This window comes from Phascolarctos cinereus, unplaced genomic scaffold, assembly GCF_003287225.1.
Source record: "Phascolarctos cinereus isolate Bilbo 61053 unplaced genomic scaffold, phaCin_HiC Scaffold_5;HRSCAF=322, whole genome shotgun sequence".
In the NCBI taxonomy this organism is placed as follows: Eukaryota; Metazoa; Chordata; class Mammalia; order Diprotodontia; family Phascolarctidae; genus Phascolarctos; species Phascolarctos cinereus.
The window spans coordinates 298993630-299007885 of record NW_027555958.1 but is presented as its reverse complement, the minus strand read 5'-3'; the positions used below and the strand labels follow the sequence as shown (position 1 = coordinate 299007885).

At 42.7% G+C, this 14256-nt stretch overlaps 1 protein-coding gene across 1 annotated transcript; it reads right to left on the bottom strand.

The window, feature by feature from the left end:
- Positions 1-1238: 1238 nt before the first annotated feature.
- LOC110215807 (T-box transcription factor TBX21-like) lies at positions 1239-10588 on the bottom strand. Its single transcript, XM_020997613.1, has 8 exons — positions 10347-10588; positions 9690-9844; positions 8647-8768; positions 8142-8297; positions 7339-7418; positions 6494-7054; positions 5159-5620; positions 1239-1353 (listed from the first exon to the last, which is right to left on the bottom strand). The coding sequence occupies exons 1-8, from the start codon at positions 10586-10588 to the stop codon at positions 1239-1241; spliced, it is 1893 nt and encodes a 630-aa protein (XP_020853272.1).
- Positions 10589-14256: the final 3668 nt, after the last annotated feature.

The following is a 14256-nucleotide window of genomic DNA, read 5'->3' as shown; positions in this document are numbered from 1 at the left end:
AATCATTGCCTTAAAGCCAAGGCAAGCTCTTAAAGACATCAATTGCAAATCCTTCATTTTATTTTCTACAATTGTAATTTATATTCAGCTCACATTCTCTCCCTGACACCCACCCTTCCCCTCCTTTGAGAAAGCTAGAAAAACAAAACTCATTACTTCCATGAACAATCAAGCAAAACAAATTCCCCTATTTGCCATGTACACACATGCATGTTTCGCACGCGGACGTGCCTCAATCTACACCCAGAATTCATCACCTTTAATAAATGGGATGGTAACATGTTTCATCATGAGTCTTCTGGATTTGTCCTCTGTCATCGTGTTGGTCAGACTACACAGATCTACCAACATTGCTTCTCTTTACAATGTTGTTATCATTGCATAAATTGTTCTCCAAGTTCTCGCTTCCTAGTGCATCAGTTCACAAGAGCCTTTCAAGGTTATTCTGAAACCATTCCCCTTTTCATTTCTTATAGCACAATAGAATCCCATCACTTTCATATACCATAACTAGTTCAGCCATTCCCCAATTGGTGGGCTCCCTATCAATTTCCAATTCCAATTTCAATTCCAAAAGGACTGCTAGAAATATTTTTGTACATATGGAGCCCTTTCCTCTTTTTTTTTTTTTAATGTCTTTGGTGTGTAGACTAAGTGTTAGTATTGCTGAGTCAACGTGTATGCACAGGTTGATACTGTTTTGGATATAATTCCAATTTGCTTTCTAGAATGGTTGCGCCCATTCAGAGGTCCACCTACAATGCATTAACGTACTTGTTTTCTCAGTGTCTTCCCCATTTATCATCTTCTCCAGCAGTCAGGTTTACATTCAAAGTCAGTTCCTTCTAGGGGGATCAGAAAGAAATTATAAATGGAGGTTAACAACTGAGGTCCAGAATATGGAATTCCAGTCAGTCTAAGGGGGGAAGATTTCGTTAGGGAAGCCACCTGCTTCACATTGCCAACATGGGCGGAACCCCAAAGTCCCAGCAGTCCACGCTTTGGGCTCTGTCCTTCATGCAGACCCAAGGATTCTGCTGCTCTCACCCAGTAAGAGGGGCAGCGAGAAAGCGCCGTCAACCTCGCCAGTCCCTCCGCAACTGACCGAAGGCAGACAGACAGTGCAACCGTCGATCCCTTCATCTAAGACATTGGCTTACTGGCAGGGACGTGTCCTGACTTAGGCAGCATAGGCAAGAAACTTTAGAATTATAACAGCTCTCCCTGTTGTTCACCGCCTAGCCGCAAGAGCGATCAGAAGACCTTCTCTGAAGCAATGCTGGTGGGTTTCGATCCTTCCTTCCCGGCTCAATGACCAGGACACTACTCCAGGAGCAGAAGTCTCGGACCTGGCTGGAAGCCAGAGGATCTGACAGGGCAGCAGAAGCAGTTGGGATTAGGCAAAAGACGCTCATAGCCAAGAACTGCAATGGTTGTTCTTCGTTGTTGTTGTTTACATTACATTTCCACCTTACCTCCTCTACAGGAAAGTTCTCTAGTAAGATAATTTAAAAAATTAAGCATGGTTATTGATATTTAGCTGAAGTTCATGCAAAATTTCATCTCTGTAGCATCCCCCAACACCATTTTTTAAATTTACAGAAATCTATTGTGTCTCCTTCCCACATTCAGTTGTGCCATTAGAAGGAGTCCTTTCCCCTCCCTACTTTCCCTTCTCCCCAAGACTCTCAGTTTTGACTTCCTTGTCTTTATTCTTGTTACATTTTAAGGCTCTCTCAGTAGGAACTGGGTAGGGAAGATCCACACCTAGGTTTCTATAGCCTAGGATCTTAGCGAGATTGCTTTGCAGGATGAGGCTTAACCTTAGTTAAGCTTAAGCCAGTCATCAGAAATTCACACAATACTCCAGAATTTGGTACCCCATTAAGCACTATGGTAAAAAAAAAAATATTCACAACCTGAGAAATTACCAAAAGGTTTCTCTGTAAAGCACTTAATATAATGTATGGAACTATACTAATGCAAACCCTACTTGGCAATGATGAAATGTTTTTTTCTATTAAATTTTCTATTTTTATAATTTCTATTAAAATTATTTATTTCATTATATATTTCCCAGTTACATGTAATTTTAAAAAAATATTCATTTAAAATACTGAATTCCAAATTCTCTTCTTCCCATCCCTCCTATTGAGAAGGCAAGGAATATGATATTGATTATATATGTAAACAATATTGATTATACATGCAAAATATATTTCCATATTAGCCATGTTACAAAAAAATTAAAACACAAAAAAACCACAAGAAAAATAAGGTTTTAAAAAAAGTATGCTTCAATCTATATTCAGAGATTGTCAGTTCTCTCTCTGGAGGTGGATAGTATTTTTTTTATCATGGGTTCTTTGGAATTATCTTAAATCATTGTCTTGATCAGAGATAATGGAATTTTCAATCCTGACAAATGAATCTAACCTATAAAGGTATGTCGATATAACGAATAAGAGTTTATCAACACTGCCATTCTGGACAGGACTGTTGGTATCTTTGGAGGAAAAGAAAAAAAATTACAACCAAAGTGTGAAATAGAAATTGAAGGAATACACTGATCACCTTCTGAAAGAGATCTCAAAATGATAACTCTAGGGAATATTATAGCCAAATCCCAGAGCTTCTAAGTCAAGGAAAAAATACTAAATGGAACTGGAAAGAACTTATTCAAATACTGTAGACGTACAGTCAGGATCACACAAGATTTAACAGCTAACACCTAAAAGGATTGGAGGACTTGGAATAATCTACCCAGTAAAACCATGTATATTTAATGAAATAGAGGACTTTCAAGTATTCATGATGAAAAGATCAAAGCTGAATAGAAAATTTGACACTCAAACACAAGATTCAAGAGAAGCATAAAAAGGTAAACATGAAAGAGAAATTGTAAGGGACTAAATAAGGTTAAAATTGTTTCTATTTCTACATAGGAAGATGATATGTGTAACTTCTAAGAATTTTATTATTAGGGCAGTTAAAAGCATTCTACATAGAGGGTATGGATGTGAGTCAATTATGTTGGGATGATTTCACAAAAAGAATGGAAGGGTGAGAAAGAGGGATGTATTGGGAAAATGAGGAAGGGAGAGGAAGAATGGGGGAAATTATTTCACAAAAAAAGATTTTCAAGAGTGTTTACAGAGGAGAGGAAAATGGATTGGAGGGAAAGAATATGCGCGCGCGCGCGCGCACGCACGCGCACACACACACACACACACACACACACACACACAGAGTTGGGTATAGAACTCTATCTCACCCATCAGGGAAGTAGGAGGGGAAAGGACTGAGAAAAGGGAAGTGATAAGAGGGAGAGAGGACTAAAGGAGGCAGTAGTTAGAAGCAAAATGGACTTTTGAGGAAGGAGGAAAGAGACAGAGAGAGACAGAGAGAGAAGAAGAAAAAGAAGTAGAAGAAGTAGAAGAAGAAGGAGAAGGAGAAGAAGGAGAAGGAGAAGAAGAAGGAGAGGAAGAAGAAGAAGAAGAAGAAGAAGAAGAAGAAGAAGAAGAAGAAGAAGAAGAAGAAGAAGAAGAAAGGATGGAAGGATGGAAGGATGGAACACATTTACCTTAACTATGAATATGAATGGGATGAAATCACCTATTAAATGGGAAGGGACAGCCAAATGGAGTAAAAATGAGAACGTTATGTTGCTCACAAGAAGCACACTTGAGACAGAAAGACACTCACAGAGTTAAAAGAAGGGACTGGAGCACAATCTATTAAGTTTCAGCTGAAGTAAGAAAGGCAAGAGTAGCAATCATGATCTCAGACAAAGCAAAAGCACAAACAGACTAAATTAAAAGAGATAATCAGGGAAACTACATTTTCCTAAAAGGTACCATAGACAACGAAGTAATAGCAATATTAAACATATATGCACCAAACAGAATAGCATCCAAATTCTTTTAATATATTTTATTTTCCTCCATTTACATGCTAAAACAATTTTTAAATTTTTTTTTTAAGTTTTGAGTTCCAAATTCTATCCCTCCCTCCTTTTTCTTCCTCCCCCCCCTTCCTGGAGACAGTAAGCAATCAGATATAGGTTATACATATGAAATAATGTAAAATATTTCCACATTAGTCATTTTGTACAACAAGACTCAAAAGAAAACTCAAGGGGCAGCTAGGTGGCACAATGGATCGAGCAAGGGCCCTGGATTCAGGAGGTCCTGAGTTCAAATCCAGAAGCAGACACTTGATACTTAACTAGCTGTGTGACCCTGGGCAAGTCACTTAACCCCGATTGCCTCACCAAAAAAAAAAAAAAGAAAAAAAAAGAAAACTCAAATCAGCTACAAAGGACCTATAAAGAAAGATGCCATCCACTTCCAGAGAAAGAACTGATAAATAGAAGTATGTATAGTACAATTTACACACACACATACATATATATATATACATATATATATATATATATATATATATATTTGTGTTTAATGGTGGCCTTCTCTACTGCAGAGTAGTAAGGAAAGGAGAAAAAAAATACAAAGTTCAGAGGAAAGAACAAAAGAAACTTTAGAAGGAAACACAGAAAAAGCAGGGTAGCTTTGAAAACAATGTGTAGTATTTATTACATCATTTCTCAAAAAAGGAGTAAACAGTGAAATAGAGATTCATGGTTTCATATTGAATCTTCTCTTTGTGTTGTATTGTGTAAATGGAGCTTTTCTTTGTCTTTTTGTATATAAGCTCAAAATGAATTTTTAAATGTTTTTAAATAGCTTGTTGTCCTAAGGAATAGAAAAGAATCTACTTACTTTCCTTTCCTATTCTCTTCCTCACATTCACGGAAAAACAAAGATCAAAAATGAGAAAAAAAGGGGCAGCTAGGTTGCACAGTAGATAGAGCTCTGGCCTTGGAGTCAGGAGGACTTGAGTTCAAATCCAGCCTCAGACACTTGACTTTTACTATCTGTGTGACCCTGGGCAAGTCACTTAACCCCAAAGGCCTCACCAGAAAGCAAAAGAGAGAGAGAGAGAGAGAGAGAGAGAGAGAGAGAGAGAGAGAGAGAGAGAGAGAGAGAGAGAGAGAGAGAGAGAGAGAGAGAGAGAGAAATTATTCAGGAGGGCCCCAGGCAGGAGTCATTCTTTTTTGAATCATTGGGATATAGTTCTGCTCTCAGAGTTTTCTTCATACCATCCTGGGTCAAGAGATTGTAATGTAGAGGCATAGGTCAGTAGTTCCTCATCAGGATCCACCTCTTTCTGAGTTCCCACGAGAGGGTACATGGGCACTGGGGGTACTGAGTGTAGCCAGCTGCCATTGTTCATGTTGGAGTCAGCTGAGGAGAAAGTGGGACAGTCCCCTGCAGGGTCCATAACATCCTGTCTTTGGCCAAAGGGCACGGTTGGTGAACAAATGGAGGTGCTAAGTCCAGGATTCATGCCATTCATGCCCAAAGACTGGAGGTTGTTGCTACTATGAACAGAGTCACAGGCATAGTCCATAGGCTTCTTGGAGAGCTGGGGAAGGAACCCAGGAGTCAGGGACATCTCATCCACAATTTCACAAGTGCCTTCTCCTGGGCCTACTGTATAACCACTAGAAGCATTTTCAGTGGAGATCATAGTGGCACAGAATTCTAAAGATGTCAGGTGCCTGGAAGAAAGAAGAGAAAAAACCAATGTAATTAGCAGTAATACTTTTTCTCTGGATTCCACTTCAGATTTCCAGATTTGCTTACTTCTACCCACAGCCTCAGCACACAAAGTCCTGGGAGAAAATAAAGAAGGAGAGAGCAGCATGAATGGGAATACTAGGAACCTGGTACACGAAGAAGGGAAAACAATCAAAAGGAACTGAGCCCCTATATTTCTTCTTTGTCTAAACTTTCAACAGGAAAAGGAAAAGGGAACCAGTGAGTACAGAGCAATACTCTTTTTGGAAACCTAGCGCTACCTTCTGCAAAGACCAAAGACGTGAACTTTGTCTTTGCTCTGAGGTACTGAGGTGATTTTGGACAAATCACCTTAGTTTCCTTTCCAGACCTACCCAGCTGGGACATTTTGCCAAACTGCCCTGCTCTCCCTACCACATCTCCTACACTGACTAGACCAGGAGAAATTTTCCTGGATTTAAGAGCTCCAATTAACTTCTATTCTTAAAATTGAAGAGGTTCATCAAGGGAGCTGGGGTAGGAAGAGATGTCTCAGCTTTCTCTAAGACTGAGCTACAGCTTCATTTGGCACTGGGCTAAGAGTAAAAAACACAGACAGGCCCAGACAGAGAAAGGTCTGGAACTTGGGAAAGAAAAAAAAAACAGGAGAGTGAGAATGGCACAGGAAAGATGGAAAGTAGAGAGGAACAAGGAGAAGAAAGGATAGAAAAGGAGAAGGGATAAAAGACTCGATGGTTAAGGTAAAGGTGGTGGTTGAGCGGACTGGACACCTAAGAAAGGACACCCAAACCTCAGAACCAAGAAAACAACATTACTATGGCTCATGCCTTCTGCCTCCTTCCATGTATTCCTACCTGGCCTGTTGTTGTCCGTGTTTCCATCCTGGGCACATTTCATCCCTTGAATCATCAGGAGACAAAGCTCTCTTCTTTGACACTTCTTCACCCAGTCCAGAGTCATTAGAATGTGATGTCAGGGCATAGGTCCAGGGCTCTCCTTCAAGTTGCATCTCTTCCTCAGCCCTAGTGACAGTGTCCATGGACACCGAGGGTACAGACTGGAGCCATCCTCGACTGTTCTTGGTAAAGTTAGATGAGGAAGAAGGGCACCAGTCCCCTTGAGGGACCACAACATCCTCTCTGGGGTTGTGGTGGGTGGTGGGTGGAGAAGTGAAGGGCAGAAAGCCATGCTCCATGCCACCAATGCCCAAGGACAGAAGGTTGCTGCTGCTGCGAGTGGAGTCATAAGTACAGCCCTGCTGGAGGGGCTGAGAAGCCTGGCCCAAAAGCCCAGGACTCAGTGGTGCTCTTTCCTTGGCTTGACAAGAACCCTCTCCCAGCTCCAGTGAGGAGCCACCAGAAACTGTTTCAGGGGAGGTTGTGGTCATGGCAGTAGAGTTTGCTGTTGAGTGGCACCTTGAAGGAAAAGGAGACGAAAGAAAAATTGACTCAAAAAAAGAAAAATACATACTTTCAGAACTCCTATCCCGTTACTCATAGAGAGCTTCCAAGTTTGAGACCTGCTTCTTATTCAACCAGTTTCAGCTCTCTCTGCCCACAGTTTCAGGACAGAGTCCTAGGAGAAGTTAGGGGACCGGAGGGACTGGGTGAGACTGAGTGGACGCCAAGAGCAACACTTGGAATCTAGTGAACAAAGAACAAGAAAAACAAAGAAGGAGCTGAACCCCTCCTCTACTTACTTAGTCACACTTTCTTCACTATGGTAGCTTTCTCTAAAGCCTCTGGCAAAGGGATTGTACTTAATTTTGAGTTGGGAGAGCTAGAAAAAAAATGTAAAAGAAGTCAGTGAGTGAAGACCATTCTCCTCTTTAGAAACCTCAAGCTACCCACTGGAAAGGCCAAGGACCTAACCTTTATCTCAGTTCTAATTCACTGGGGGATCTGGGGGAGGCTACTCACTGTCTTCAGTTGTGAAATGGGGGAAAAAAGAGTACTCTGACCATTTCAAATACTCAACAGGGGCCAACCCAGCTGAGTCCTCTTGTCCTTGGCCCTGACTCTGCCCACCTTTGTCCCAGTGACTGCCTAGATAGAGGTTCTTCACATGGAGTTTTGAGGGTCTTTAGACTTGGATGGAAACCAAATTTCAACTTTGTTTTCTACCTTCATAATGACATTGAATCTTTCTTTCGATTAGGAATTTGAAAATTAATTTCTCTGAGGAAGTTTCACCAGCCTTCTTAAATTGCTGATGACACAAACAGGTTAAGAACTCATCATCTAGAATGAAACATCCCCTGGCCAACACTCCTTTATATTTTGTGGCTTGCTCCTAGTGGAATGTAAACTTTTTGGAAGGAGGAGTGGGCAGGAACTCTCTTACTTTTTTCTTTGTGTCGCCAAAAGCCAGTATGTGATTGCTGACTGATCACTCCTCTCAACAACAAATGATTGTTGATTGATTTTGATTGATTGATCATCTCCCTCCATGCTACCACTATCCCCAGCCCAAGCCCGATGTTCCAGTAAGAGTGATTCTCACCTTAGCATTTTGATATGCAGTTACAGCAATGAATTCTGTTTCTGGGAAAGTGAAGCTGTGGGTGAAAGAGGAAGAAGTTGTTTCATGTTTTCCATACCTCACCTCTTCAATACCAAGCCTCGGTTGGTATTTGTGGAAGGACTGCAATAATATCATCTGTAATGGAAGTCAGAAAGTATGAGGTGAGATAGGCATATCTTCTCTCCCCACCTACCTGGTCTCTACTAGTAGAGGTGGAGAAGGACCATGTGTCATCTGAGATCTTCCCTTAGGATACATAGAAAAGAAGAGGACCCAATTGTAGAACAGGAAGGATGTTCATCCCACTCCTGGAAGTATGAGCAATGGAAATTCCGTGCTTCCCCAATGACATGCTCTAAGCTCTGACTCTTTGCCCTCCTAGCACCAGAAAGCTTTTCTGTAACCTAGCTTCAGCCTGCTTTCCTCCCCTTTTACGCTGATGGACTTAGCAGGGCTTGAGGGGTGAGTACAATGGGGATCTTACCTTGTTCTCACTATTAGTAGCTTCCTTGTTGTTAGTCATCTTGAGTTTTTCAAATTTGATCTCTTTATTCATCCAGTGTGCTCCTGTGTTGGGGGAGTCTGGGTGGACATACAGCAGATTCCCTGTAGAAAGATGAGCTTTCTAAATATTTTTGTGCAACTAAGAAGTTTTGGAATTTTGTTGACTTCTTTTGGGTATGAGCCAAGCCAAGATATAGCTGGGTCAAAGGGCATTCACTGTTGCATAATTTGTTGTGTATAATGCCAAATGCTTTCCAGAATGGTTGTACCCATTCACAGGTTCACCAACAGTGCATCAATATAACTATTTTTCTCAGAGTCTAACTTTTTCTCATAGTCCTTTTTTCTCTTCTTTGCCCCTCTGATGGCTGTGAGGTAGAATCTCAGAACTGCTGGAATTTCCATTTCAATAATTCACAGTTAATCAGAGCATTTTTTCCCACTTCTAGGTTCTAGGTTCCCTGGCTGCCTATTCATATACTTAGAACTCATCAATGTACAATACATAAAATGTTTATCGGAGTGCTTTTTGTGGGAGCAAAAAAGCTGAAAAGTGAAGGAATCCATTGAAGAATGGCAGAATTCATTGGGATGTATCAATGTGGTGGAATGCCATTGTATTGTCAGAAATCAGCCAACAGATGATTTCAAAAAGTGATGCATATGCCTGTTATACACTTACATACTTGTTGCCTAGTCAAACCAGCAGAACCAGGGGAATTTTATATTTAACAAATCTTGAAGACTTTTATAAATTCATGAAGAAGGAAATGTCCAGTACCAGGAGAAAATTGTATTCAATAACAACCACATGGGACAAGTCAAACAATTTTGAAAGCTCTTTTCTATACCGTGACTACTGATGATTCCAGAGGAAGAACCAATGAGAAAATGTACTATCCATCTCCTGACAGAGATAGTAGTAGATGTAGAGTGGTGAATGTCATGTAATTGAGTATAGCCAATGAAAGAATTTGCTTAGTCTTTTGCACTCTACTCCCAGGCCAGTAAATCTTTCCCTACCTGGCATGTTGTTCTCCGTTTTTTCACACTGAGACCATCTGCCATCCTGAAATCTCCAGTGGTATTCATCAACCGGTACTATTTCCAGAAATACTCGGTAATGAGCAACGGGGTTCATCCCATGGATTTTGTAAACCAGGAAGGGAAACATCCGCCTTCGAAGAAAAGAACAGCGAGACAAAACTCGATTGCTGAACCCCCATCCCATCATACTTCTAGGGCAGTTAGGGCCAGGAAGGTCTCTGTCCTAGGTATAGGCTTCCCCTCCCCCGCAATGTTTTATGTTTAATGTTTTCGAGCTTTCATTTGTTTGTTTTGATTTCTTCAGCATTGTCCTTGATTGTGTGAACTCCGTGCCCCACCCTGCATTGAATCATCTTATCTACTGTCAAGAGTTTAGGGAATTTGAGTTTCCCAAAGGAAATGGCCCAAGGAACTCCTGCATAAATCGTCCTGTAGCCATAAACCATTGCTCGATTGGCTGGCTTATGGTAGCCAACACACCCTTGGAAACAATGGGCCTGAAAAGAGGAAGGCAAGAACTTTCTAGGAGATGCCAGCTTCTGGTGAATTTGTGTAAAACTTAAGGGAGGCGCAATCTTGAGTTCCCGAGCTCCTGGAGGGCCTAGGGGTCCGACTGCACAGCCACTCACTTACCTGCCTGGCTTGTTAAGAATCATTTCTGTCTGCTGTCCGTAAAACTTGAGCCATAGAGAATGGTTGTGGAGGACCACTTTCAGTTTTCCTGAGATAGAGATCCCGTTGCAAGTGTCACTGGCCTCAATGGAGATATTCGCCTCGGGGCTGGCCAAGAACTGGGAACTCTGCGGATTGTTGAGACCCAGCGTAGAGCCGATGCCGTTGCAGCCCTGGCCTGGCTGGAAGTTGACGGGCACCATTGCGATCCTAGGGATGTGCGGGTTGAAGGAACATTTCTCTCGCTGCCCCTCTGACTCCATGAGAGTAGTGGAGGTCTCCACAGTCACTGGCTTTCAAGGTCCCCGGCCTCTTTTTTATATGGTCCCATCCTTAATTACCCGAGGCCCTGCCCTTGAATTCACACCCCAGGACACCCCAGGGCTTTCCTCTTGGAGTGTGCAAGTTACTTCCATTTCTCTCTCTGGCCTTCAGGCTATACCCAGCATTGCCAGGATTAAGTTACCTCATATTGCTAATAATAGGCATCCTTATCCTGATCTTAATGAAAAGAAAGGCCTTTAAGTTTTCTTCATAACAAATAATATTTGCAGTAGTTTTTAACCTGCTTCTCTTGACACAATGCATATCCTCAAGCCCTAAATCCTACAAAAAGTTTTCCCCCATACTTTCCTAGGCTAAGGAGGGCAAACCTACACTTCCCATGATGCTTCCCTGTTAGAGTTTACAATATTTACTCTTGAGATTTTCAACAGGTAGTTTGTCTTAATAGAATGGTTGCCTTAGAACAAGACAGGATCTTGGAGATTATCGATTACAAATCTTTCATTTTATTTTCTTCAGTTTTAATTTATATTCAACTCACGTTCTCTCCCTGACACCTACCCTCTCCCCCACCCCCCATGGAGAAAGCAAAAAAAACCAAAACTCATTACTTCCAAATATAATCAAGCAAAACAAATTCCTTTATTTGCCAGGTCCGAGTACACCAAAAAAAAAAAAAAGTGCCTCAATCTACATTCTCCTTGCCTAACTGATGGACTCTCCATCAGTTTCCAAGCCTTGGCCACAACAAAAAGAGCTGCTAGAAATGTTTTAATTAATTTAATTAAATCTTGTTGGTGTATAGACCAAGTAGTAGTATGCCCGAGCCAAAGTTTACGCACAATTTGATACCCTTTTCCGATGTAGTCCCAATTTGTTTTCCGAATACATGGACTTGTTCAGAGATCCACCGACAGCGCTTGTTTTCCCACAGTGTTTCCCCCATTTTTCATTTTCCCCAGTTCCGAGGCATACATTCCAGGTCGGGGCGTCCTGAGTGGGTGAGAAATGAGAAATGGATTTTGTTGTTGTTGTTTAATCCTTTCGCTTGTGTCTGACTCTTGGTGACCCCATTTGGGGGTTTTCTTGGCAAAGATATTGCAGTGGTTTACCGTTTCCCTCTCCAGCTCATTTTACAGATAAGGAAACTGAGGCAAACAGGGTTAAATGACTTGCCAAGCGTTCCACTAAGTGTCAGAGTCTGGATTTTAACTTAGATCTTACTGACTCCAGGCCGGCGCTCTATCCACTGCCCCATTGAGTGTATTAGAGACGGAAAAATTTTAAAGGGAGGTAACAATTGAGACCCAGGACGTGGATATCCAGTCACTCTCAGCAGCGAAAATTCGGCCAAGAGGCAATCGGGGTTAAGTGACTCGCACAGTCACACAGCTAGTAAATGTCAGGTGTCTGAGGCCGGATTTGAATTCAGGTCATTCTGACTCCAGGGCTACCTAGTTGGCCCTGGAAGCGACTTTTTTCAGACATTGCCAACACTAGGCTAGAGGAACCCCGAATTCCCAGCGGCCCTTGCTTTGGGATTTATCCTTCATGCAGTCATGAGAACTCAGTCACCCTCCCCCAGTTGGGTAGGAAGAGAGAGAGAGAGAGAGAGAGAGAGAGAGAGAGAGAGAGAGAGAGAGATTCATTTCGTCCTTCCCCTTTCTCTCCACCACCAAGCACCCAGGGCGCACTAATCTCTGCTATCTTAGACCTATTATCTGAGGCTACCGCCATGAGCAAGGCTGACAGGCTCCGTGACCGACGGAGAGACACGGGTTCAAGCACTCTCCCTGCTGCTCACTAAGTCGCAGGGGTGTCCAGACGACCCGCTCTGACAGCAATGCCGAAGGATCTCGACCTTTCCGCGCATAGTAACCAGGACCGCAGAGTTGGAGTGGGAGAGGGGCAGGACCTCTAATTCTACCAGCGTTAGCCTCCGACGTGTCTGGACGCCAGCAAAAGCAGTTGGACGGAGCAAAGGACTCTCATATCCGAGAACTGCAATGGTGCTAAGGGACGTCCAGTCAACGGCCAACTTTGACCGTTCCCACACTTCGTTACCCAGCCTCAAGCTCCAGATCAGAGAAGGAAACAGAAAACCCAGAGCCGGTGTGCTCACCCCCGGGCGTCGAGGGCTTCGAGATAGCAGGCGGCTACCGGGACGCTGCCAGAGCACTGGGTAGGAAGGATCCCTGGAACTCTCAGATCTTTCCCAGCCCAGAACCAATTATTTCCATCGAGGCCAGGGACACATGCACCATGAAAACCTAATCCAGAAAACTGAAAGTGGTCCTCCGTAACCATTCCGCGTGGCTCACATCTTACGGAGAAGAGACAGGAGTGATCATTATCAAACAGGGCTGGTAAAGGCAATGCTGATCCACTGAACACTGGGGACCTCCAGGAGCTCCGCTATCGCTTCTCCATTTCTTGAGCGTCGCTCAGGTTCCCTGGAAGCTGGGGGTGATGTGAATAGCTTGGCGTCTCTTTTTAGGGAGGATTGGGGAGTGTGTTGCCCTTGTGAGCTGATCGATGATTTTTTTTTATTCGTGACAATTTTGTGCTTGGACTCTTTGACCATTTTGCAAGTGATTACTTGGGCCATTTCCTTTGAGAAACTGGAATTCCCAGTGCAATTGATATAAATGGTTGAAATGAATCAGTGCTGGGTAGGGATCGGTGTTCATACACCTTAAATTCCTATTCTGCAGAATAGGGGTGTGAGGTCACAGCTCTGACACTAAATAGGACCAGAAGCTGACGGATTTTCCCTCTCCCTAGAATGTTCATCTGTACCAGGAGAAGATAAAAGGAGATGATTTCTCACATCCCTTCCATTGTTCAGATTCTGTGGTCCTCCTAGGGAGTTGAATCCATAATTAATTTATGAAATTATGAACTTCAGGAGGCCCTGACAGGTTCTGTTGGATTTGGGAGTATTTACCGAGAAGGATCCCAATGCCAGCAGGGAAGTGAGGTTGCAATCACACTTTAATAAGTCACAGAGGATGTGGGGAGAAACAGGCACAGAAAGTACACAGACAAGCGGCAAAAAGGGGTGCAGAGGCACATGGGTGGGGACAGGGTTTGGGATGGTGAAGGAAGACAGGAAGCATCTGGGAGCAGGATGGGGAGGGGGAGAGGCACAGACAGTCACTTATGTAACCATGGATTGAGTTGGGAGCTCTTGAGGAGCATGGACCACATGGAGATAGATGAGAGCTGGGGGTGTGAGAATGAGGGTGGGAAGAAGTTTAAGGCCTGATTTTAATACTTTTTTGGGGGGGGGATAGACTAACTTTTACTGTATCACTTTGGGGTAAGTTATTAACATATCCAGAACATTTCAAAGTTGTCCATAAAACTTTCATGTTGTGGTCTCAAAGTTATCAGCACCATTTGGTGTTCTGTTGGTCTGACTTTGAATGTCTGGAATTTGTCTGAGATTAACATATCACAGGACCAAAAATCCTGACAGCAGAGTCCAGATGTCTTACCCTGATTCCACACATAGTACCAGGATGTACTTTTTGGTTAACATATGATACAGTGTGTAAATGACTCTACTTTGACCTTCAGGAGG

Excerpts from the sequence above, each read along its gene's own strand:
- LOC110215807 (XM_020997613.1), bottom strand. The coding sequence starts at position 10,588 with ATGGTGCCCGTCAACTTCCAGCCAGGCCAGGGCTGCAACGGCATCGGC. Across the intron at positions 7,055-7,338 it reads AGTGAAGAAAGTGTGACTAA|GTGCCACTCAACAGCAAACT; the intron begins GTAAGTAGAGGA and ends TTTTCCTTCAAG. Across the intron at positions 1,354-5,158 it reads CAATCTCTTGACCCAGGATG|CCAGGTCCGAGACTTCTGCT; the intron begins GTATGAAGAAAA and ends TCTGGCTTCCAG.